A 26458-nucleotide genomic window follows, 5' to 3' on the forward strand; every position below is an offset into this window, starting at 1 on the left:
CTAGTTGGTGGAACCGTAACAAATTCACTTTGTTCAGAAGTCTGTCGCAATCATCGAGGTTGAAGTAAAATAATCACAAATTATCATTCGTGTAGTTAAGGTCTGTAAATAACTAGTGACGCACCTGCAGTTTCCGGTCCAGGCTTCCAAGTCTCTCCCACCCTCAGCATCCCTCAGGAATGGGATAGGCCATTCACCTCAGGAGGGTGGGGCAGGCGAGCATCCTCGCACATGCGCAGGATCGACGGCGTCCAGCGAGCTCTAGGATGTTTTTAACGAATTCAGTTCCGAGAGGGCGCTGGTCAGAGACCGGGTGATTGTCTCAGATCTTCCCACAGTACTCTAGACCGGGGAGATTTTGAGGCAGCTGGTCCAGCTTCCTCCTTCATGTCACAATTAAGACTGTCGGGTGAGGGGTAATAAATCTGCTGCGGCTCTTCCCTGTTATATCACTACAGCCCCCAGATGTAGGAAGCCTCGGGAACCTCGTCTCGCAGGTCAGTTGTGGCCAGGGTTCTTCCCAATCTCCCTCACCCTGTGATGCCCCCGTCGTCGCTCCGCTCAGCCGCAGGAGCGTCCCGTTTCTGACGAGTGGGCGGCGTGATTTGCGAGCACCGGTCTCTCCAGTTAGGGAGGCCGCGGTTCTCAGCCCTCGTCCAGCTGCAGGCAGTAGCCCTGGCCCGCTCGGAGACCGACGACGGTCCAGCCACAAAACCATTCCTTTTCTCTCGTGTTCATACACTTCTCTTCCGAAATCTGTGTAAATGGTCTCTTTTTCCACGTAACAATTACATATTTTGAGCTATCTTGTATTTTAGTTAATTGCTCCATTAATTACATTATTTTCTAGCAAAGGAAACCTGCGTGCTCGTTTACAATGTGCAATAGAAAATTCGTGACTCTCCAAAGAGCTCTGCAAACGAAAGTAATGATTAAGTTTATATCCTCCAAGAGCTAAAAATTGCCCTTATGTTTGAGTAAGGCAAGTCACTTTCCCTGTGAAATTATGAAAATTTTCAAATACTAAGAAAAGGTCAAAAGAATTGTACAATGAACAACCCACATTTCCACTACCTCGATTCTGCGGTTAACTCCGCCCGGCTCCCTCGGGTCAGAACTGGTGGTAGAGGGATTGAACCCTGTGCCCTGTCCATGGTAGGCCACATCCCCAAGCATACAATTAACACTTTTCTTTTATCTGCCTTATCACTTATAGTATCCATATACTCATCCATCCACACATGTTTTGGAACATTTAATCTTTGATCACCCAGGTGTAATTAAAGACTAATGTTATATGGCCAGTGGCACAGGCCCTTAATCTCAGCTAGTCAGAGGCTGAGGCAGGAGAATCCTATCACCAGTATGGGCATCTTAGCAAGACCCTGTCTCAAAATAAACTTAAAAAAAAAAAGGACTGGGGACATGTTTCAGTGGTAGAGAATGCCTGGGTTCAATCCGTAGTACCAAACAAGAAAAAAACCTGTTAACTTTAAAAGCCACTTCCAATTATCTTTGGATTCCTTTACAAAGTATATTCTACAAAACATGCTGTAGAGATAAAAGTTTATTGTTTTCAAAGTAGACTTTGAAACCCCAACAGGAAAAATGGGAAAATTTGGTTCATTTAAAATTTTGCCAAGGGGCTGGGAATGTGGCTCAAGTGGTAGTGCGCTCGCCCGGCATGCGTGCGGCTCGGGTTCGATCCTCAGCACCACATACAAAACAAAGATGTTGTGTCCGCGGATAACTAAAAAATGAATATTAAAATTTTCTCTCTCTCTCTCCCTCTCTCACTCTCTCTTTAAATTTTTTTTTTTTTTTTTTTTTTTGCCAAATATTGATAGCCAAACAGGACAGTTAGGTGTTAGAAATGTATACTAAACAAGATCCCTGCCCTTAAGGGAAACTATTTTGGGCAGAGGTCTTTTAATCTTGGGCCAGGTGGTCTGTGAGACTATACCCAAAATGTTGTGTGTAAGTACTTTTTTTCTGGGGAATGTAAAATGTCCATAGCTTTGATTTAACACTCTCCCTCTTCCACTCCAACTGATAAACTATAATGCAGCATTCTTTGGGGCATTAAAGAGTTATGAATACAATATTATGGGAATCCAGAACAGTAAACCACTAATTGTGGGCAAGTTTAATCTCCATTGATATATGTCTTATATGTGTTGTTAATAGACCTTTCTTGATTAATGGGCAAAAAGGAAACCAAGAATTACGTGACTATTTTTCCATTTGGATCCATTCACATGATTTTATTGTGACCTAGGTAATAATTTCAACCATATTGTAGATGAATATTTTAGTCTTTAAGTTTTAAAATCAACCAACTGATACATATGAATGATTTAATTATTAATTCACCATTGCAGTGCAAAAATTTTAAATTACCAAAGAATGGCAAGTGAGTAATGGTGTAAGTGGAATCACCGATGTCTTCAACTTCATCCCAGGGAGTAAGTAGATATTTCTAGAAAGGCTAAATGAAGCACAGAGCTTTAAATACAATATTTGGACATAAAGAAAACCTCTAGAGGAAATAAAATTAACAGAAATCGGGCATTGCAGCTGGTAAGAGAAATAATGTAAATGGCAATAAATTTCTTATTTTGACAGTATGGAGTCAGTAGGTTCTAAAGAAACTTACAAGGTTCTGTTTTTTACGAAAGTGGAAGTGTTTATAACATGGGGTTAGGGGATGAAGATGAGGAAAAAGAAATGGCAATGTTGAATTTTATATTATTCTGCACTGTTTGGATTTACATTATCTGTATGCTTTTCTCTTCTGGATTAGAATTTTTTTTTTTTTTTTTTTTTTTAAGTAAATAGCTTGGAAGAAGAAGCCAATTTCAATCATTTTTTAATCACCTGAGCTACTTCAGAAAAGTCTACAATTCCTAACAGCAACTCAAGGTGGCAGCCTTGAGATGGATTGTCTTATCTCATTTCATTAGTGACAGTTGTTGCTATAAAGAATATACATGGTTAAAAAAAAAAAAAAAAAAAAAAAAAAAAAAAAAAATATATATATATATATATATATATATATATATATGGTTGTTTATATTTCAATTTCATGTTTTATTTATATTTTTATTAATTTTTAATAAAAATATTTTTTATTAATTTGGCCAATATTACTCCCCAACATTTACCCCCTCCCTCCTCTCCTTCCTCCCGCTGGTGCCTTTCCTCTCTTCTACTAATCTCATTTTGATGTTCATGAAATGCCCCCCTCTTGCCTTTCTTTTCCCTTTTCTTCTCTAGCTTCCACATATGAGAGAAAACATATGATCTTTGACCTTCTGACTTTGGCTTATTTCAATTAACATAATGTTCTCAAGTTTTCCTGTAAATGACATAATTTTATTTTTCTTTATGGCTGAATAAAACTCCATTGGTGTATATGTACCGCATTTTCTGTATTCATTCATCCATTGATGGATACCTAGATTGGTTCCATAGCTGTTATAAACATGGGTATTTGTGTATCACTATTGTATGCTGACTTTAATTTTTCAGGATAAATATAAAGGAGTAGTATAGCTGGGTCATATGGTGGTACCATGCCTGATCTTTTGAGGAACCTCCATATTGATTTCCATAGTGGTTGTACTAATTTACACTCCCACCAACAGTGTAGAAGTTCCTTTTTTCTCCACATCCTCTCTAGCATTAGTGTTTGTATTTTTTTTTTTCTTCCCTTACTGGGAACTGTATCCAGGGGTGCTTTACTCCCAGCCCATTTAAAAAATATATTTTTAAATTATTGAGGCACTTATTTAAATATTTACATGAGGTGCTGAGAATCAAACCCAGTGCCTCAAACATGCTAGGGAAGTACTGTACCACTGAGCTACAACCCCAGTCTCCATAACTCATTTATTTTTATTTTTTTTAATTGTGAGACAGGGTCTCACTAAATTGCTTAGGGTCTTGCTAAGATGCTGAGTCTGGTCTCAAACTTGCCACCCTTCTGCCTCAGCATATCCAATCACTGGGTGTGTATCCCATTGTGCCCAGCTATTTTGTGATCTTGATGGCTGCCACTCTAACAGGAGTTAGATTTGATTTGCATTTCCCTAATTGCTAAAGATTTTGAACATTTTTTGAAATATTTTAGCCATTTTTATTTCTTCTTGTGAGAAGTGTCTGTTTAGTTCATTTACCCATGTATCGATTGGGTTATTTGTTTTTTGGTGGTAAATTTTTTGTATTCTTTGTGTAATCTGGGTATTAATCCTCTGGCAGAAGAGCAATTAGCAAAGATTTTCTTCTGTAGGTTCTCTCTTCAAATTCTTGTTTCCTTTGCTGTGTAGATGCTTTTAAATTTGATGCCATCCCATTTACTAATTCTTGGTGTTTTTCTCAGCTTTAGGAGTCCTATTGGGGAAGTTATTGCCTGTGCCTATATATTGGAGTGTTGACCTATTTTTTTTTCCTAGGAATTGCAAAATTTCTGGCCTAAATTCCTAGGTCCTTGAGCCATTTTGAATTGATTTTTGTGCAAGCTGAGAGAGAAAGGTGTAGTTTTGTTCTTCTACATATAGATAACCAGTTTTCCCAGTATATCTTTTCTCCAGTATATGTTTTTGGTACCTTTGTAAAGGATCAGACAACTGTATGTAGGGGTTTGTCTGTGTCTTCTATTCTGTACCATCAGTCTATGTGTCTGTTTTTATACCAGTACCATGCAGTTTTTTTTCTTTTTTTTTTTCAATTTGTTGATGGATCTTTATTTTATTATTTGTATGTGGTGCTGAGAATCGAACCCAGTGCCTCATGCATGCTAGGCAAGCGCACTACTACTGAGCCACAACCCCAGCCTGAAGTTTTTGTTAGTATAATTTGAAGTCAGGTTTTGTGATGTCTCCCGAATTGCTTTTTTCCTTCTTTAGAATTGCTTTGGCTATTCTGGGTCTTTTGTTCTTCCAAATGAATTGGAAGACTGTTTTTTCTAGTTCTGTGAAGAAAGTTATTGGTATTTTGATGTAGATTGCATTGAATCTTATATTGTTTTTGGTAGTATGAACATTTTAACAATATTAAATCTGACTATTCATGAACATGAACAGTATTTCCTTCTTCTGAGGTCTTCTTCAATTTCTTTCTTCACTGTTCTATAGTTTTCATTGTAGAAGTCTTTTCACCTCCTTGGTTAGATTTATTCTAAGGTATTTAATTTTTCTGAGGCTATTGTGAATGGGATTGTTTTTCTTATTTCTTTCTCAATGAATTCATCATTGGTGTATAGGAAAGGTACTGACTTTTGTATGTTGATTTTATATCCTGTCACTAAGATAGTGTTAAGGGAAAAGTTTTTATTCAGATATGCATAAAAGATTTGGGCTGTTGATGCATGCCTGTAATTTCAGCTATTTGAGAAGCTGAGGCAGGAGGATCACAAGTTTGTAACCAGTCTGGGAAACTTAGCAAGACCCTGTCTCAAAATTTAATAAATTTAAAATGGGTGGGTAATGTAGCTCAGTGGTAGAGCAGACCTGGGAGTGATCCCCAGTACTGCAAAAATAAATGAATGAAAGAAATTAGTTATCATTGACTGACCTATAACCTGCCCCCATGAAAGGAAACCACTAAAAAACCCTATAACCCTAATAGAGTCCCCTCCCAAGTCCAGGTCCCTTCACCCTAGAAAGAATACTAACCGCTAACTTGATAGCACTCCTTCCTGTGTTTCCTGTGTAGTTTTTCACCTAAACAAGCTTCCCTAAACACTAGCTTTACTTTTTCAAAAAGATAGCTTTTCTAACCTTTTAACTCTAGGTTTTCCCTACCCCCTCTCTTTTTCTCCCTTGCAATGGATTTATTAAAGATTCCAGATTATTGTTCTAGAATTTCCCTTGGTCAGGATATTTCTGTGGTCTCTGTATTTTCTGCAACTTGGTAGTTTGATCTAGGCTTAATTGGACTCAGTTTTGAAGTTTTAGGGAAATATTCAGGGATATCACTATGTTGTTGATCAAGAGGTGTATAGTATCTGCTTGTTTATTTGGGTTGCTAGCATCCATGAATCTTTTTATTTATTTTGCAGTGCTGGGGATAAAACTTAGGGCTTTGTGCATACTAGGCAAACACTCTACCACTGAGCTACATACCCATTCCACTAATTTTTTATATATTTTTTTGGTTCTGGGGATTGAACTCAGGGGCACTTTATTGAGTTATGTTCCCAGCCCTTTTTGTTTATGTAATTTTGAGACAGGGTCTCACAAAGTTGCTGAGGGTCTTGCTAAGTTGCTGTCTCACATAGAACTTATAATCTTTTGTCTCAGCTTCCTGAGTTGCTGGGATTATAGACCTGCACCAGGGCATCCAGCTCCCACTAATCTTTTTAAGTTTATACCATTTCCAGCCTTAATGAGATGAGTTATGACTTTTCCTATGATACATACATTTTTGATACCCAAGAGAGGTTTCTGAGAGCATAAGATTTCAGAATATTATTTTATTTCTCCCTACTTTCATTTAAAAATTTTTTTTGTAGTTGTAGATGGACAGAATGCCTTTATTTTATTTGTTTATGTGGTGCTCAGAATCAAACCTAGTGCCTCTCACCTGCTAGGCAAACACTCTGCCACTAAGCTACAGCCCCAGCCCCTTACTTTCATTTTTATTTTGACATAATTTCAGACTTGCAGAAAAGTTGCAAGAATTTTCTTAAACTTTTCGTCCAGATTCCCCAAATGCTGACATTTTGTCATCTTTCTTTATTGTTTTCCACATGCATACATACACACAAAATAATAATCTGAATCACTTCAATTGGTTGCATGATGCCCATTCATCCCTAAATGACTTAATGTGTTATTTTCCCCCCAATAAGAACACTGTCCTCCACAGCCACAGTACAATCAGTAAAACCAGGTTAATTACTTTAATACAACACTGTTTTCTAATCAGTAGACTCAATTTAGATTTTGACAGTTGTTCCAGCAAAGCCTTTTATAGGAATAAAATAATCTCGAATAGGATATGCTAGAATGGTTCTTTGGTCTTTGTGTTTTACCACTTTAGGCCTTTTTTAATCAAAGACATAAAAACTAGATTATGCTTTTTCCTGGTTGATATTGTAGCCTACTGATAGGGACTCAGATTGCAGCTCCAGGTGGAGCTGGGCTTGTTTGTGTTTCCCCTTCTAAAGACTACTTGGGCAAATTACTTAACCTCTTGGTGTTTTAGTTTCCTCATCTGTAAAAATTTTGGTCATGCTTACTTGCTTTTTTTGTCATTTTTGTTTTCGTTTTTGTTTTAGTCCAACATTTAATTGTCAGGTTTCCCCAGCACTCAGTCCTTTAATACAAGCTCTTTCCTTATTCTACGTGTTCCCATCCTCTATTACTACAGTTAATGTCCTTACCATTTTTTAAAAACTGAGAGTCACCTCATTAAGGGGTTGTAAAATCAATTTAGTAGGTTATGACTAGCAATAGTTAAAAAAACAAAACAAGGATAGAAACATGAGGGCACATCAAATGGAATAAGGTTCACTAGGAAACAACCCAAATGTCAAACCCAAATTTGAAAAAGCAAACTGTAGTCTATTCCTATAATGAAATAGAATATTATAAAGAAATAAAAGGAACAAACTACTGAACAATGTTGATTAGGATTTGGCAGACTTTTTAGTTTGGTTTAGGTTTTTTTTTTTTGTAATGGATGTAATATTTTAGGCTCTGTAGATTATCTCCACCTTAGACACCTTCAGCTGTTTATAGAGTAATGGGCACATCCTTTACATGGCCCTCAGGTATGTTTTGGCCCCTGTCTTCCTCTTGATCTCGACTGTTAACAAAAGCCTTCACCACAAGTTGTTTCCTTTAATGGGACTATTCTTCTTTTCTTTCCTTTTTGACTTCTATAATTTCTAAATCCTTTCATAGGAGTTTTAATATCACTTTCTCAGGGGAATGTCATAAGTGCTTAGAGGCACCTAGACCTCTTCAGTGTGCTTAGCAAAACTGCAAATAATTTAGGGTGGTTTTTTGTTTGTTTGTCTGGTACTGGGGATTGAACCCAAGGGCACTTAACCACTGAACCACAGCCTTAGCCCTTTATTTATTTATTTATTTTTTGGTGGTGCTGGGAATTGAACCCAGAGCCTTGTGCATGCAAGGCAAGCACTGTACCATCTGAGCTATATCCCCAGCCCACCCTCAGCCCTTTTTTGCATTTCGTGTTGAGACAGGGTCTAGATAAGTTGCATAGGGCCTTGCTAAGTTGCTGAGGCTGCTTTTGAATTTGTGATCCTCCTGCCTCAGCCTCCTGAGCTGTTGGAATTACAGGTGTGCAACACCGGTGCCTGGCAAAAGTAATTAGTTGCTAATATCTGTCTTCTTTGGTGTAAATGCCATTTCTGCAGGCAGAGAGGAGGTTGTGTTTAATATTATTTTAATTGTCTTTAATATTATTTAATATTATTCTATTCCCAATTACTAGCAAATAGGTGAGTCAAAAAATTAGTCATTGAATGTATGAACAAAGAATATATACTGGCACAATGAGTAAATTTCATTTTCCAAATATTTCCATTGTTTTCAGTCTGGGTATCATGAGTATCGTATTTTAAAGACACTCTATGGGCAGAGAGGCAATTTACCTTCCCAGTGTAGCTAGCCCACTGTGTGGCATGCAATTATGGTTCCATGAATAATTATTGAATACATTGGTTAGACAAATGTTTTCCGAGGGTCCATTTTAGTCCAGGGAGTATTGTAGAAATTAGGGATTCAAAGGTGATTAAAAGAGGTTAAATCTTTGCCTTTTTTGATTCTTAGATTCTATTGAAATAGATAACAAATAGCAATATAATATGTTAATTACTTGTAAATTTAGGGAAAATAAAGTAGGATAAAAGAATAATAAATTATGAATGAATCCATCCCTCAGCTATCAAGTTGAAATCTTGTGTTCTAAATACTGAAAATGTTTGTTCAGTGATAATCTGCTAGACATAGAAGAAAAGTAAGCAAAACTAACCACTGCCATCAAGATGTAATGATTTATTAATATTAAGACTGTGGAAAACATTCCCATAGATATTTTTCTGGTACTCAAAGGACTTTTTTTTTTTTTTTTTTTCCGCCATCATCTAGTTATCACAGAAGCAAAGTTGAGTATTAAGTCTTGGAAAATCTGAAGCAGATACATTAGGATTGATGTGGTCATGTGAAATCAAGAATTTAAAAAGTTTTTTTCAAAACTACAATTCAATTTTAATTTGCTTCAGTTTTATTTACATTTTATGAAAGTACCCAGATTTTTCTAAAATGGTGTGCCCAAAAGGTAAATGAGCAATGACAATATAAGAAGGAAAAACATGTGCAAATAGCCAATAAACATGAATAAAAGTTCACCATTACTTGTCATAGAAGAAATGCAAGCCTGGCCAATGGCCCTTGCCTGTAATCCTATAGGCAGTAGGATTCCAAATTTGAGATCAGTTTGGACAATTTAGTGAGACCCAGTCTCAAAATAAAAAAGAAGACTAGGGATGTAGCTCAATGGTAGAGTGCCCCTGGGTCCAATCCTTAGTACTGGGGGAAAAAAAAAGTTTGCTATAAGAATGTCTGTAGTAGCATTGTTTTTAATGGTGTAAAATCGAAAATAGGGGCTAGGGTTGTGGCTCAGTGATAGAGCACCTAGCCCATTTTCCTCTGCTGTCACACCACAATCCACACAGATGACTTCTGTGACCTCAGAAGGTGTCGGGGTTTCTTCTCCCCAACAGCACACCATTCTGCAGCAGACACCAGTGTGGGTGTCCTCTAGTTGAATTCAATTCTGACATCATCTACCTGGAGATAGCATTAGATCCCACGGGTTGACATTTCAGTCCCCAAGACTGCCCTCACATCAAAGCCAGTCTTAAGTCTGGGCCTCAGGAACTACTGACCAAGGGGCTATAAACTGGGGTACCCACACCTCCTGCTCAGGTTCATTTAATTTTCTAGAGCAGCTCACAGAACTCAGGGTGGAGTGTTGGCCTTTGAGATCGAAGGTCACCCACTGGACACTTGCATGGGCCCAAGTGAAGAGTCAGTTGTTTCAATAGGCTCCAGGTCACAAAAGCAGCCATTAAGTTTCTGAAAAAGAACTCAGGCTGCCATTACCATTGTGACCCAGAGGCGTCATCCCCAGTGAAGCTCATGGGAGCATATTGCTGAACTCGGTGACCTCTCAAATTGTTGATAAAAGCAAGTAACTAAAATCAACTGAAGCAAGAGGACTTATTCAGGTTTTCCCTCAGTTCCACTTCCTTTCCTGGAAGGGTGGACCATTGGTCTTAAAGCTTTTAGGCATAGAAGTCTTTCAGTTGTCAGAAACTTCAGGGTTGGGAGAGAAAGAGTTAAGACATTGTGGGCCAATCAGTGGTTCTTATTAAGCCCCAATTTATTTTTACAAAATGAAATAATAGCAGCTACAATAAGTATCATTGTGATCGTGTGCATGAATGTTTAATATGATCCTCAATTGTAAATTGAAGCTCAGTCCCCCACTTATTCCCTGCTGAAAGAGCTCCTAACAGAACTCTCCTTTTTTTTTTTTTTTTTCCAGAACTCTCCTTTTACATTTTAATACAGTGCTCTGTTCCCCAGTCCTCCCCCACTGTTCAGGGATCTTAATACCACATGAATGTGTTATCTCATTATTGCTGGAGGGCTCTGAATCACAGCTTCCACAGATGACAAAGCATCACTGTAATTAATTAATGAATCTGAGAACATCTTTTGTTTGAAGACTATGCTAGTCTTAGCATTTGCTTGATTAATAGGTTTTCTGTAGTTATTGAATTTTTAAAAATCGCTTTTAAGAAGAGACAAGTATACAGCAATGCATGTAAAACCATCCAAGCCTTCTAAACATTCCTTTCAGCTCTCATTAAGTAAATATGTTGAGCTGCTCAATAAAGACCTCCCTGGATTTTGGCTGACTCTCTGTGGAGAGTAATGAGACAATGTACAGAACTGACACATGCAGTAGCTCCCAGTTAACATTAGTCCCATGCCCTGGGGTTGCCAAATTTAGCAAAATAAAAATTAAATACAGGGTATCCAATTAACTTTTAATTTCAGATGAATAATGAAGACATTTTCAATTCAATTATGCCCCAAATTTTGTATGGGATATACTTATCCTAAAAAAGTCATTCTTTGTTTATCTGATCTCCATAGGTAACTGGGCACCTGGGCACCTTCTATTTTACTTGGCAACCCTAACCATAACCCACTCCACTTCCAGCTCCAGGTCTCCTTTTCTAAGAACCAAATTTTTCTCTTTATTCCTTTGAACAAATTTGGTTAAGAGAATTGTGTAGGAATCATTAGGGAGAGTTTCCTTTTCTCATAGATCATATGAATTTCTTCTAATTTAGACAGGAATTGGATTTTTTAAAAAAACATAGAAAATACAAATCCCTGGATTTGGAGACATAGCTCAGTGGCAGAACACTTGCCTAGCATTCAGAAGCCCCTGGGTTCAATCCTCAGCCCTGGGAAGAAAAAGAAGCAGCAGCAATTATAAGTACTTTCTAAGCCTCCAGTTTATTGCCTGACACATAATGATGCTCAGTGAATTATTTTTTCAACTCTTTTTGTAATTCTGGAATTATTTAAAAAATTTAAAGTTAAAAATCAGGCCACAAAGCAACTCTTAGCAAATACACACAAAAAAGGTATAATTCCTTGCATCTTATCAGATTGCATGAAATTAGAAATCAAAATGACAAGACCCTATAGAAATTATAAAAACACAGGAAGATTGAAAAATACATTTTTGAATGATGAATGGGTGAATCAGGGAAGAAATTAAATTTTTTTTTACTCAAATGAGAACAGTTAAAAAACATGTCAGAACATCTGGGACATTATAAAGACAGTTCTAAGAGGAAAGTTTATAGTTATGAGTGCCTACACTAGAAAATCAGAAAGATCCCAAATACACAACCCAATGGTGAATCTCAAGTCCCTTGAAAAAAGAACAACAAACCAATCCCAAAACCAGTAGAAGGAAAGAAATAAGATCAGAGCTGAAATCAATGAACTTGAGAATATTAAAAAAAAAAAAAATACAAAGAATCAGTGAAACAAAGTTGGTTCTTTGAAAAGATAAACAAGATCTATAAGCCCTTAGCCAAACTAACCAAAAGAAAAGGAGAGAAATTCCAAGTTAGTAAAATTAGAGGAGAGGAAAGGAGAAAATACTACAGACATCACAGAAACCCAGAGCTCATTAGGGACTATTTTGAAAATTTATAGTCCAATAAATTGGAAAATCTAGAAGAAATGGATACATTTCTAGACACATATAATCTAACAAAATTGAATCAAGAGAACAGAGGAAACAAACAGACCAATAACTTGTAATAAGACAGAAACAGTAAAAAAAAAAAAAAGCCTCCCTACAAAGAAAAGCCCAGGACCAAATGGATTCTCAGTCAAATTCTACCAGACATTTAAAGAACTAATGTCAATATTCCTCAAATTATTCCATGAAGTAGAAAGGGAAAGAACACTTCCAAATTCATTCTATGAAATCAATATCATACTCATACTAAAACTGGATAAGGATGCATTAAGGAATGAGAACTACAGACTAATATCCTGGATGAATTTAGGTGCAAAAATTCTTAATAAAATATTAGTGTTCAACAAAATATGAAGATTGTACATCATGAATAAAATATTGGTTTTATTCCAGAGATACAAGGATGGTTTAATCAATAAATGTAATTCAGCACCCATGCATGATAAAAACACTGAAGAAATTAGGGATAGAAGGAAGCTACCTTAACACTATTTATGAAAAACCAAAGCCAATCTCATAATAAATGGGGAAAAACTGAAAGCATTTCCTTTAAAATCTGGAACAAGACAAGGATGTCCACTCTCACCCCTCCTATTTATTATAGTGCTAGATATTTTAGCCAGCACCATTAGACAAAAGAAGGGAATTTAAAAAGGAATAAAAATAGCAAAGGAAGAAGACAAACTATCACTGCAGTTCATGATCCTATATTTAGAATGTCAAAAAAAACCTATTTTATTCACAATAGTCTCAAAAACAAAAAACCCTAGGAATAAATCTAGAAGGCTAAAGACTTCTACGATGAAAATTACAGAACACTGAATAAAGAAATTGAAGAAGACCTCATAAGATGGAAAGACCTCCCATGTTCATGGATAGGCATAATTAATATCATTAAAATGGCCACACTACCAAAGGCAATATACAGATTCAAAGCAATCCCCATCAAAATACCAATGACTTAGAAAAAACAGTCCTAAAATTCATTTGGAAGAATAAAAGACCCAAAATAGACAAAGCAATCCTAAGACAAAAAAGCAATGCTGGAGGTATCAAAATACCTGCCTTCAAATTATACTATAGTAACAAAAACTACATGATTCTGTCATAAGAAACGACACATATACCAGTGGTACAGAATAGAAGACACAAAGACAAACCCACAGGGATATAGTCATCCGATCCTTGACAAAGGAGCCAAAAACGTACCTTGAAGAAAAAGCAGCCTTTTAAACAAATGGTGCTGGGAAAATTGGTTATCTACATGTACAATAAGGAAACTAGACCTTTATCTCTCATGCTGTACAAAAATCAACTCAAAATGGATGAAGGACCTAGGAATTAGACCAGAAACTAGGCAACTCCTAGAAGAAAATGTAAAGCCAATGCTTCCAACATATAGGCACAAGCAATGACTATCTCAATAGGATCCCTAAAGCTCAGGAAATAATGTGAAGATTTAATATATGGGATGTTATCAAATTGAAAAAACTTCTGCATAGCAAAGGAAACAATTAGGAATGAGAACCTACAGAATGGGAGAAAATCTTTGTTAACTATTCTTCTGTTATGGTTTAGGTATTAGGTCTCTCCCAAAAGCTCATACATGAGACAATTCAAGAAAGTTCAGAAGTGAAATGATCAGGTTATGAGAGCCTTAACCTAAACTGGGTTAGTATTATCTGGGTGATAACTGTAGACAGGTAGAATCTGTTGAAGGAGGAGGGTCATGGGGGACATATTTTGTGGTATATATTTGTCCCTGGTCTGCAGTGTCTCTCTTTACTTCCTGGTAGCCATGTCCTGAGCCACTTTCCTACACATTCTTCTGCCATGATGTTCTGCCACACATTAGGCCCAGAGAAATGGAGCTGGCTGTCTATGGACTGAGACCTGTGAAGTTGTGAACCCCCAAATTAACTTTTCCTCCTCTAAAATTGTTCTTCGCAGATTTTTTTTTTTTTTTGGTTATAGTGGCAACAAAGCTGACTAAAATATCTTCTGATAGAGGATTAATGTTTAAAATATGTAAGAACTAAAAAAACTTATCACTAAAAAAATAATCCAATTAAATGGACAAACAAACTAAACAGATGCTTTGTAAAAGAAGAAATTCAATGACCCACAAATATTTGAAAAAATGTTCATCATTAGCAATTAGGGAAATGCAAATAAAAACTACACTGAGATTTCATCTCACACCAGTCATCAAGAATATAAACAGGGCTAGGGTTGTGGCTCAGTGGCAGAGAGCTTGCCTAGTACATGTGAGGCACTGGGTTCAGTCCTCAGCAGACATAAAAATAAAAAAAAAAATAAAGGTATTGTGTCCAATTACAGCTAAAAATTTTTTAAAAATAAAGGCATTGTGTCTATCTACAACTAAAAATTATTAAAATATAAAGAGTAGTAAATGCTAGAGAGGATGGGGAGGAAAAAGAACACCTTTAAACTGTTGGTGAGATTGAAAATTAGTATAGCCACTGTGGAAATCAGTATGGAAGTTCCTCAGAAGACTAGGCTTGGAACCACCTTATGACCTGCAATACCACTCCTCAGTATTTATCCTAAAGAATTGAAGTCAGCATACTACAGTGACACATGCAGACCCATGTTTATAGCAGCACAATTCACAATAGCCAAACTATGGAACCAGCCTAGGTGACCATCAACAGATGAATGGATAAAGAAAATGTGATGCATATACACAATGCAGTTTTATTCAGCCATAAAGACATTGAAATTATGTCATTGGCAGAAAAATAGATAAAACTTGAGAACATATGTTAAGGGAAATAAGTCAAACCCAGAAGGTCAAAAATCATGTGTTTTCTCTCTTACGTGGAAGCCACAGAGGAAAATGGAAAAGAGAGGCAGGGATCTCAGGAAAATCAAAGGAAAATCAGTAGAGTGGAAACTAGAAACCAAGAGGTGGGAAGAGTGGAGGGGGTCGTGCCATATAGAAAATGAATAAATTAATTTTTTTTAATGTGAAAGAAAAAGTTTAAAAATTCACATTTAAAAATTAAGTAAAATAGGATAAATAGAAAATGTGGATAGAACAGGAAAAGAAGTAAGGAGAAAATGAGTTCCATGAGGGCAGAGCTTCTACCTGTTCTAGTGTCCACTGACCCCTGCTCACGGGACAATGCCCGGGAACTCAGGCTGTTGTGGGGAGGCAGTGACCAAAGAGGGCCAACTGAAGAGAAGACAGTAGGCACACTGGCCCATCTCACATTCACGAAAAGTCTCGGATTTTAACCTTTGCTCTTCTCCAAAATAAGTGACACTGTCAGTGTATTTTGCTGAATGAATTCTTTGCCCGCAAGCATTTAGAATACATTGCCATTTTTTTTTGAGCCCGAATCTTTTATTTTGTGATAGAATTCACAAAATTCATCCTTTTAAAGTACTATTAAATGTCTTTTAGCATATTCATACAGTCCTGCAAATCATCGCCCGGGTCTGATTACAAAACGTGTTGGTCACTCTTAAAAAGAACCCCAAGCCCCGGTAGCAGTCCCTTTTTGTTCTCACATGGCCCAGCCCTGACCACGACTAATCTACCTTCTGTCAGTCTGGATTTGCCTATTCTGGAGATTTCATGCAAATGGACTCTAGCACTGTGCGGACCAGGCGCTTTCCAAATGCTCAGCCCCCACTATGGCCAGCGGCCTCGGGATTGGACGCGCGGGCTGGGCGTGCGCGGGGCGCCCAATCGCTCTCGAGCATCCGGAGGAGGCAGGTGGAGGTAAAGGTGGAGCTGGAGGTGGAGGTGAAGGTGGAGGTGCTGAGCTCGCGGGCGGCGGCCGAGGCGGTGCAGTAAGGCGGCTGGGCGGGTGCCCAGGCACCGGCATGGCTGGATGGTGGCGGGCGCTGACGCGCGCGGCCCAGCGCTACCCGTGGCCCACTAACGTCCTGCTGTACGCCGGGCTCTTCTCGGCCGGCGACGCGCTCCAGCAGCGGCTGCGGGGCGGCCCGGCAGACTGGCGCCAGACGCGGCGCGTGGCCACCCTGGCCGTGACCTTCCACGCCAACTTCAACTACGTGTGGCTGCGCCTGCTGGAGCGCGCGCTGCCCGGCCGTGCGCCGCGCGTGGTCCTGACCAAGGTGCTGTGCGACCAGCTGTTCGGAGGGCCCATCGCCCTCTCGGCCTTCTATGTCGGTGAGGGGCTAGGGAAGGGTCCAGGGGACCGGGGTACTAATGGGCCTGAGTGCCGAGATTAGGGTACTGGAGGCCCAAAAGGAGGTTAAAGGACTGAGGGGGCGGAGGATCGTTGCGCATTGTTGCAGGGAAGGAGCACTGAGGCAGAAGCAGGGAGCTCTGGAGGTGGGGATCAGGTTTGAAAGCCCTGGGGTGGGGACTGGAGGCTGGGAACCTGGGCTGAGGTGCCTGGGACTGGAAATTGAGGTTTCTCAGAGAGAGGAATTAGGGAAGGCTGGGAGCTGGGGAGTCCAGTGGGCCAGGGATCAGAGCAGAGGCGGTTTGGGCAGAGTTCAAGAGTGGGGCATAGGTAGGGTTTGGGGTCCTTTCCCTAAACCCCAGCTTGACCCTGTAGCAACTGCACTCCCTGGAGGCATCCTGCTGCTGGAAAATTCATGCTCTGGGTCCAACACACCATCAAAGTGCTAGGGGACCCAGAACTGTGGGAAGCAGAGCAGGTGGAACCTGTCGCTGGGCCTAGTTGCCCAGAAAATCCACGCCCAGGGTCCTAGTCCTGCTTTGGTAACAAGATTTTCCATGGGGGTCTCACTCAGAATTTGAGGGGACTCTATACCTGCAAGGAAGCCTTCTCTTCAGAAAATGTGCCAGCAGGTGGAAGGTCTGACTTTGGCAACCCTTGCCTGACCACCAAGAAATACAGAAGGGGTGGGTGGGTAGCTTCCCAACATCCTAGCAACTTATGTAGCCTCCATCCGGGCAGGTAACTGGGGAGGGACACTCATTTCTGAAGAAAATCTCTACAGTTTGCAACCTAACCTTGGCACTGGGAGTCACAAATTCCTTCCCAAATTGGGAGGGGACCTCTCTCAGTGGCTCAGTAACTCTTAAAACTGGTTGAGAGCAGGGAGCCACCAACTTGAGGAAACATCCCTGCCCCAAGATCTTATTTAGGGAGGCCAACAGTAAAAATAGAACATAATCTTCTTTTGAATACCAGATAAATTGTAGCCCAGCTTGGTGGCTACAGTCCCTACAGACGGTACAGGAATCATCAAAGACCTGGTTGCCTGTTGAAGTCTCAGCTAACCTCTGGCGGATGGGGTCAGTGGGATGGGGAAACTAGACAGCCTAAGAGCAGGGGCCTTCTGATTTTATTGGAAGATCTGTGCCTGGTCCCACAGTGGGCCTTTCCAGCCAAGTTTGCAAATAGGTTCCTGTGCCTGTTAGTACAGTGGCCTTACGCTGGTGAAGGGGTCAGGATTTGTTTTAATCTTCAACCAATGAAGCAGGTACTCTCCTTATTCTCATCTTACAAATAGTGATTCACCCCAAAGACCACATCTTTGGGCTGTAATCATGTTCTTGATCTTGAGACCCTGATGGTGAGCTGTTGTCTGTCTGAGGTCAGAAAAAGCTAAGTCTCAGTGGTTTTGGTCTTTTGTGATTGAGGCCTGAGGGCCCTGGTAGAGACTCCTGCTCAGATTGCTGCTTTGCTTTGGTTTTTCCCTCTCTCCATGTTACAACAAAGAGGGAAGGCAGGAGGGGTGAGTTGGATGCTTGTTGAAGGTGTTACTTGGAAATTGCCTAAATCTGATGATGTTTTGTGCCAGGACCACCTTGGGGAGGCAGAGTACTGACAGTTTTGAGGTCTGGCTTGGAATTGGACAGCTAGGTTGGACTCCACTGTTATTAGCCTCCCTAATCTTTTTTCCTTCTTTTAGCCTTACCTACTTTGGAGAATTATTAGGAGGGTCAGGTGAAATGGTACACAGGAAGTGCATAGCATTTAACTAATGCTGGGCAAGTGGAACACAGTATTACCGATATTTTTTTTGCTGGGTTTTCTTTTGATTCTTGTTCTAAGAATCTCCTGCAATTGACTAATAAGTCTCTGATTTCCCCTCCTTGGTAATCAGGATTGGGGGAGAATTTTTAAATCACACTGATTTTTATACCCTTCCTAAGAGAGTCTCCCCATCCCCAAATTTCTTTCCAGGGATGATGAATTAGTTTTCAGGAAGGCTAAATTGATACCCTGATTTAAAGTCTGATTAGAATAATACTGATGGGAAATTTGTAGTTGCTAGAATATCCAGAGTCTACCAGCCTTTTTAAAATGAATAACATTAGGGTAGTGATGTAGCTCAGTGGTAGAGCATGTGTTTAGCATGCATTAAAACAACAACAACAACAACAAAAAAACGGAGGGGCTGGGATTGTGGCTCAGTGGTAGCGTGCTTGCCTAGCATGCATGAGGCACTGGGTTTGATTCTCAGAACTGCATACAAATAAATAAAATAAAGGTCCATCCACAACTAAAAAATATTTTTTTAAAAAAAGGAAATTTAAAAATTTTCAGCATTTCACAAAATGTTTGAAATCCTCAAGGCAGGTTCATTATACTAATGCTACTTTGTATGTGTGTGTGGATTCTTATCATTTTTTTATTGAAAAAATATTTGTTCTGCTATAAACTGTTATTCTAACTTTGTATTTGCCATTACTTTAAAATTTATCTAGTTTTTTTTTTTTTTTGTTTGTTTTGTTTTGTTTTGTTTTGTACATGGGATTGAACCTGGGGCCTAGAACATATTGGGCAATCGTTGAGCTAATCCCCACACCTTTTTATTTCAAGACAGGATCTTGCTAAATTGCCCAGGCTGGCCTCAAACTTGAGATCCTCCTGCCTCAGGCTCCCTAGTGGCTGGTAGTATAGGAGTGTGCCATGGGGCTGGGCCGCCATTTATCTAGTTTTGAAATGAAGATTATGTTCTGTTTTCACTGTTGGATCAAAAGGAATATATTGAGTGAGTGATTATGGCTGGTTACTTTGAATATGGGAATGGAAAACTTGAATAAGAACTGTTATACAGTAATATTTTACCTGGATCTGTAAAAAATACAATTAAAAAAATTTTTTTTTGTACCATGGGTTGAACTCAGGGGCACTCAAACACTGAGCCACACCCCTAGCCCTATTTTGTATTTTATTTAGAGACAGGGTCTCACTGAGTTGCTTAGTGCCTCACTTTTGCTGAGGCTGCCTTTGAACTTGTGCTCCTCTGCACCTGGCTAAAAAAAAAAAGTTTTTTTCCAGTGCTGGGGATCACAGCCAGGGCCTTGTACACAGTAGTCCAGAAACATTCCATTCAGGATTGGGGCAGAATTTTTAAATTACACTGATTTTTATACCCTTCCTAAGAGAGTCCCCCCATCCCCAAATTTCTTTCCAGGGATGATGAAGTAGTTTTCAGGAAGGCTAAATTGATACCCTGCATTTAAATTTTGATTAGAATAATACTGAGGTACACCCCATCCCTAAAATTCTTTCTGTGTGTGCTTCTGTACATAGGTATGAGCATTCTTCAGGAAAAGGATGACGTACTTTTGGACCTGAAACAGAAATTTTGGAATACGTATAAGGTAAGACAGGTTTTTGAAATTGTATTTGCAGATTTTTAACATTAAGTACGTTTTAGTAAAACTATTTTTAAATTAGGGTTCCAATTTGATTGGTCCAGTATCTTTATCAACACTTTGACAGAAGTCTTGAATTTTTTTTTTCTTTCTCTTTTTTTCCCCAGGACTAAGGATTTTGAACCCAGGCCCTTGTGTATGCTAGGCAAGTGCTCTTCTGCTGAGCTGCGTCCCCAGCCCTTTTGATTTTTTACTGGGAAACCAGATCTCTCTAAGTTGCTGAGGATAGCCTCAAACTTATGATCCCCCTGCCTCAGCCTCCCTAGTCACTGGGATTAAGGCATGCATTAAATATTTTCAAATTGTTGTTTATATTTTATTTTTTCTTTCTTTATCTTTTCGTGGTGCTGGGGATCAAACCTAGGACCTTGTGCATGTGAGGCAATATATCCCCAGCCCTATGTTTTATTTTTGTTTGTTTGTTTGTTTGTTTGTTTGTTTTTCTGCAATGGGGTCTCGCTGTGTTGCTCCAGCTGGTCTCAGACTCCTGGGCTCAAGTGATCCTCCTGTTAGCTGGGACTCCAGCCGTGCACCACTGTACCTGAGGGGAATTTGTTCTGACAGCTGACTGGAAAGAGACTTAGGGCTGTCTTTGCTTCTCATGGGTAGAAAAGAATCTCTTTATTTTAGTCAACATTCATGATGATTGGGGGCTTTATCATATTTCTGCTTATGAGTGATCACAATTTATTTTGTAAATTTCAGAGGCTAGCTGCAAAGTAGAAATTGGAGAATGTGAGTGGCTTTAATGAAATTGTTCCCACATTCAGAGCCAGTGTTTCCAGGTGTGCCTTCTGCTGAGTCCTTGTGAAAAGAACCTTCTTAATGCCACAGAGGTATTTACAGAGAAGGATGATGTTTCCCAGGTTTCTCCCTAGGCTTGGAGCAAGTCTCCTGCTGTGCTGTTTGCTCAGTACAAATGCATACAATCCAGCCCCACACACATTTCATTCATTTATTCAATAAAAATCTGTTGAACACGATCCTAAGGCTTGGCAAAATCAGGGATATTTTTCATCTCTGGCCCAGAACGGGTTTGATTCTGTTAAAACCAATGAGATAAAATTTCAGGATTCCAGAATATATGCAGATGGGCCTCATTTTCAAATGTATTTAGTTCTCCATCAAAAGCAGTGTCAAGAAGGGAGGGATGGAGCAGGTTTCTGGCTGGAGCAACCATATGTGTGGTGTGTCTTCATAAGACATAGGACATGGAGGAAGGGGAGCCAATCAGAGAAAATAAGACAGGTTCAGTTTGGGAAATGTTGAATTTCAGATACTTTGAATTTCAGATACTTTGGTCTATTGTGAGGTTTCTACCATACAGAAGAGAGTTCAGAGCTAGCGGTATTAGACATGGGAGAAATTGGTTGTAAACTGGGCTCTTGATTCAAGTTCGATCAATGAAACTAATAGTACAAAGTGTTTGCAGTCAGAAGTATTCACCAAGAATCCACCACAAAGGGCTATCTTGACTCCAAGTGGTAGTGTGAGTATTGGTTGTAAAGAAGCCACTTCTCTGCCCAATCCATGCTCTTTCTTTCTATATTTTTTGGTGCTGGGGACAAAACCCAGGGGCACTTTACCACTGAACCACATCCCCTTCTCTTTTTATTTTGGGACAGGGCCTTGCTAAGTTGCTGAGGCTGGTCTTGAACTTGTGATTCCCCTGCCTCAGCCTCCCCCCTCATGGGGATAATAAAGGGAGGTGCCACCGCACCCCACTCCAGTCTGTGTTCTTTAGATGGAGGTGGGAAGGATGTGACTACTATATTTGTTGTTCATGTATAAGTAGTCCTTGAGCCTTTTTGTTTGTTTTTTCACTTTGTGCACAGAGGGCATGCAATTTCAGTCTCCTTTCACCGGCTGCAGTATTGGGGCTCAAATGTATTCTCTCTTAGAAGTCAATCTGAGCTGGGCGCAGTGGGGCACGCCTGTAATCCCAGCAGCTTGGGAGCCTGAGGCAGGAGGATCAAGAATTCAAACCCAGCCTCAACAAAAGCAAGGCGCTAAGCAACTCACTGAGACCCTGTCTCCAAATAAAATACAAAATAGGGCTGGGGATGAGGCTCAGTGGTTGAGTGCCCCTGAGTTCAGTTGTTGGTACCAAAAACAAAACAAGTCAATTTGATATTACATTCTTCTCTTGTATAGTTTATAGTTTTTTGAATAGTTGCTAAGTTGCTGAGGCTGAGACTTTGAACTTGTGATTCTCCTGCCTCACCCTCGCCCATGCCTGCTGGGATTACAGGCATGCACCTCCATGCCCTGTTGGCCACTGATTTTCTTTCTTTCTTTTTTGGTACTGGGGAGTGAATTCAGGAGAGCTCAACCACTTAGCCACACCCCCAGCCTTTTTTTGTATTTTTTAATTTAGAGACAGGGTCTCATTCGCTGAGTTACTTAGGACCTCACTAAGTTGCTGAGGTTGACTTTGAACTTGAGATCCTCCTCCAGAGCAGCTGGGATTACGGGCATGTACCACCACACCCATCTGCCACTGATGTTATTGACATAACATGGTGCCATCAGTGCTCAAACTTTGGTCTCTAACATCATTCCTTATAAAAAAAAGAATGAATGAGGACTCCTTAAAGAAATGACTGGTTCCAAGACTAGGGAAGGGCAGGTACAAGGTACAAGGTATTAGTTAAGCCTGGAACATATTGTTATACCAGAATGTAAGGAAGTGTTGTGTTTTTTTTGTTGTTGTTGTTGTTGTTGTTTTAATTTAGGATTGAACCCAGAAGTGCTTAACCACATCCCCATTCATCAGGGACATGTCCTATTTTCTGAGTTTTTCAATCTATTATGACATTGCTATCTCTGAAGAATTCTTCAGGACTGCGGAATACAGGACTGTATTCTTCCCCAGCCCTTTTTATTTTGAGACAGAGTCTCACTAAGTTGCTGAGGCTGGCCCCAAACTTGGGATCCTCCTACCTCAGCCTCCCAAGTTGCTGGACTTAAAGCCATGCACCACCTTACCTGTCAGGAAGTAGATTTTTCAAAAAGAAAAAAAAGGTGCGGGACAGCACAAGGACGTAGGAGCCAGTTTGAAGGGCCTCCCACTGGCTAAATCTGGGGCACTTGAGCACTGAAAATAATTAAACAGAGTAATGGATTATAAAACATAGAAAGAAGCAGGAAATCCTGAGTCCATACGGATAATAAAGAGAGAAATACCTGGGAGAGCAGAATGCTGAGCAACAGCGGGTCAAATGGGGGACCACTGCTGCGGGTGGAAGCTCACCATGTGGTAGCCCATCACAACAGGACAGTGGGTTAGACAGAATCAACTGGAGGCAGAGAATCCACCCACAGGGAGGAGGATATCCTGAGGGGAGGGGCTCCTGTTTGAATGGTCTTAGGTGCCTCCCTACTGGTTACATCATTGCTACCTATGATAGTTTCAAGGGTAAAAGAAGGGCAGCTGTACAGTGGCAAAACTGGACACCACGAGCAGTGACCAAAATGAACATCTCTGATCAGTGGCAGGTGGGCATCATGTGCTTCTGATGGGATAACTCGAGGACATGACACCACCCACATGCAGTGTTCCAGCCAGGAATTATAACCCAAACCTAATCATGAGGAAACAGACAAACCTCCCCATAATAAAATATTTGTTTTTATTCTAAGAGATGGCAAGACTTTACTCTTCAGAGATAGCAATGTCATAATAGTTTTTTTTTTTAATGTCCCTAATTAATGGGACTAATGGGACACGGCAAGTACATGCAATTCCTCATCCTAAACTAGATCATGTACCATAAGGAAAAGAAATGACATGAAGGGACTGGGGTTGTAGCTCAGTGGTAGATCACTTGCCTTGCATGTGTGAGGCACTGGGTTTGAATCTCAGTGCCACATAAAAATAAATAAACAAAGATATTGTGTCCCTGAAGGCCCTTACGTGGCCAATTGGAAAAATGGGATATGGACTGCTACCCCAATCCAGTGCGGGCAGCTGAACTAAAGTCACTCATGTGAATTCGGGGTGATGCAAAATACCACACAGACACAGAATACCTTTTATAAGCTTCAGGTTGGCTTTCTCTGGCTCCTGGCCTCAGGCTTCACAAAAAGGGGGCAAGAGAAGGTCACGAGAGGCTTCCAGAGAGAGAGAGAGAGAGAGAGAGAGAGAGAGAGAGCGAGCGAGCGCACACTTTGGAAGTGGGCTTTTATTTGGGGGGACACTGTTTCTTAGAACATTCTATCCAAAAAAGGTAGAAGGGGTAGGATTACAAAGGAACAGGTGAGTGTAACTTAACCCCGTGGGTGGCACCTACTCCTGGAGCCACTCCTTGTTATCCGAGTTGGGGTAACACCCAAGTTACTGTGACCTGGCACTACTGTGCCAGACTGAAAGCAATAATTCTCAGAACCCCGTGCATCAGGACTTAAAGGCACCGTCATCCAGGGCGGCTCCCACAATGGACAATATATTAAAGCATGGTCTTTGGTAAATTTATTGAAATTGATAACTATATAACCTATAGAATTGTGGTGATATAAAAGAACATCCTAATTCTAAGGAAATAGATACTTAAGTATCCAGGGGTAAGGGGCAGTTCTGTGTACAGCGTCCTCTCAGATGATTCACAAAACCATATCAGACAGATGCATGCATGCAAGTGAGCCTGGAGAGGGGCGTGCATGGGCGGGGGCATGGAGGGATGGAGGCATGGAGCAAGCAAATAATAAAGCAAATGGGGCAAAGTGTTAAAAAAATAGGTGAATTTGGGTAAGAAATACATGAATGTTCTTTAGACTATTCTTTCCTTTCTTTCTTTCTTTCTTGATACCAGGGATTGAACTCAAGGACACTCAACCACTGAGCCACATCCCCAGCCCTATTTTGTATAAATAGTATATCTTTGGTTTGCAACTGTTTAGTTTAGAAACTTCAGAAAATATAAACATGTAAAAAAAGAAAGTAAGCCTGAAATGGGAGCAGTCAAGAAAGAAAGAAAGAAGCGAATAGAGAAAGAAAGAAAAAAGGAAGAAAAGAGTAATCTGAATTTAATCGGCTTAGTCTGAAACAGTGTACCACCTGGGCATTTTGTCTTCCTCATATTTCTTGTTCTTTTATAGAATTGTGTGTGTGAGATTGAAAAAAACATTCTAATCATGTTTTTCCTTATTCCAGACAGGTCTGATGTACTGGCCTTTTGTACAGGTGAGTTTCAGACTCCTTGGAACCTAGGGCTGGGGTGTAGCTCAGTGGGAGGGGGCTTGCCTGGCCTGTCTGAGGTCTGGGGTTTGATCCCCAGCGCTGCCAAAACAAAACCCCAAATAGACAAATAAACAAAACCACAAATAGACAAATAAACAAAACCACTCAGAATGCGAACCCTGCCTCTGACTTGTGGAGCCCTTACAGACTCTCTCTGTTCCAGCTGACCAACTTCGGCCTGGTTCCCGTCCACTGGAGGACAGCTTACACTGGACTCTGTGGTTTCCTCTGGGCCACCTTCCTCTGCTTTTCCCAGCAGAGCGGCGATGGCACTTTGCAGTCTGCATTCGCCTTCCTTCACAGAAAAGAGGCCGATGTAGGAGGAAGGCGCCCAGGGAAGTGAGGAGGCAGGGCACCCGTTAATGGGACTACCTTTTGTTCCCAAAGTGCACTGAATTCCCTGCAGAGAAAGCATTTCATTCATCAGATCTGAGCTCCATTTTGAAGAATCGCACTTCTGTAGATCCAATTGCTTTTAAATGATCCATGGTTCCTTTAAATTTCATTCAGATCTTCTCCCCCAGTTCTACTCTGAAAATCCTACTTCTCTAAAGGTTTTGCTTTCCTGGTATTTTGGCTAAAATTGACTACAGTGGCAAAAGGGCATTTTAGAATTATTAATATTTCTGTTCTAATATTTTAGTGCCTGTTGAGTTCAGAGACCCCAGTGCTACTTGTTTATATGTCTATTTTAAAATCTCAGGTTGTCTCCTAAACACTTTTGGATCAGATTACCTTTTATATCAAATATAGTCCTGACAGTGCATTTCTACTTTCATAGAACTCAATCAAGGAGAAGACTGAATAATCAGATTTCCCCTCTGAAATACTCTATAATAATTATTATGCTGATGTTTAAATTCTATAAGTACACTTTTATCATCAAAAAAGAATAGAGTATGATGAGCATTTCAAACGATATTTTATTGATGTATTCTACTTTTATATCATAACATCTAAGTATATTTTTAGTTAATGTTTTTTACTTTTGAGCATATTCAATTGACTAAAACACCCCATTTCCTAGATATGTGAAATAAAATATTTGTCTTCTTAGTGAACTATATTGAATGAAAGTTCTAAAAAAACTAATAATTTTTCTTCTCTGAGAGGAGAAACTTGAGTCCATACGGTACCAGGGAAAATAGTTACCCCAAATCTCACACAGGTGTTTTGTTTTTTCTTCTTGAAAGCTCCATGGGTCAAATTCAAGGTCTTGCTCATGCTAACAAGCATTGCTGAGC

The 26458-nt window shown here is 39.8% G+C and overlaps 1 protein-coding gene across 1 annotated transcript; it reads left to right on the top strand.

Annotated features, from left to right (window-relative positions):
- Positions 1–16188: 16188 nt before the first annotated feature.
- Positions 16189–25137, top strand: Mpv17l (MPV17 mitochondrial inner membrane protein like). Its single transcript, XM_076840681.1, has 3 exons — positions 16189–16498; positions 19851–19918; positions 25096–25137. The coding sequence occupies exons 1-3, from the start codon at positions 16189–16191 to the stop codon at positions 25135–25137; spliced, it is 420 nt and encodes a 139-aa protein (XP_076696796.1).
- Positions 25138–26458: the final 1321 nt, after the last annotated feature.

Source organism: Callospermophilus lateralis, chromosome 19 (genome assembly GCF_048772815.1).
Source record: "Callospermophilus lateralis isolate mCalLat2 chromosome 19, mCalLat2.hap1, whole genome shotgun sequence".
Taxonomy (NCBI): domain Eukaryota; kingdom Metazoa; phylum Chordata; class Mammalia; order Rodentia; family Sciuridae; genus Callospermophilus; species Callospermophilus lateralis.

What these genes read in the sequence shown, in the direction of transcription:
- Mpv17l (XM_076840681.1), top strand. Translation starts at nt 16,189, where the DNA reads ATGGCTGGATGGTGGCGGGCGCTGACGCGCGCGGCCCAGCGCTACCCG. An exon ending in CCTCTCGGCCTTCTATGTCG is followed by an intron (nt 16,499 to 19,850) that starts GTGAGGGGCTAG and finishes TTCTGTACATAG; the next exon opens with GTATGAGCATTCTTCAGGAA. An exon ending in AGAAATTTTGGAATACGTAT is followed by an intron (nt 19,919 to 25,095) that starts AAGGTAAGACAG and finishes TGAGATTGAAAA; the next exon opens with AAACATTCTAATCATGTTTT.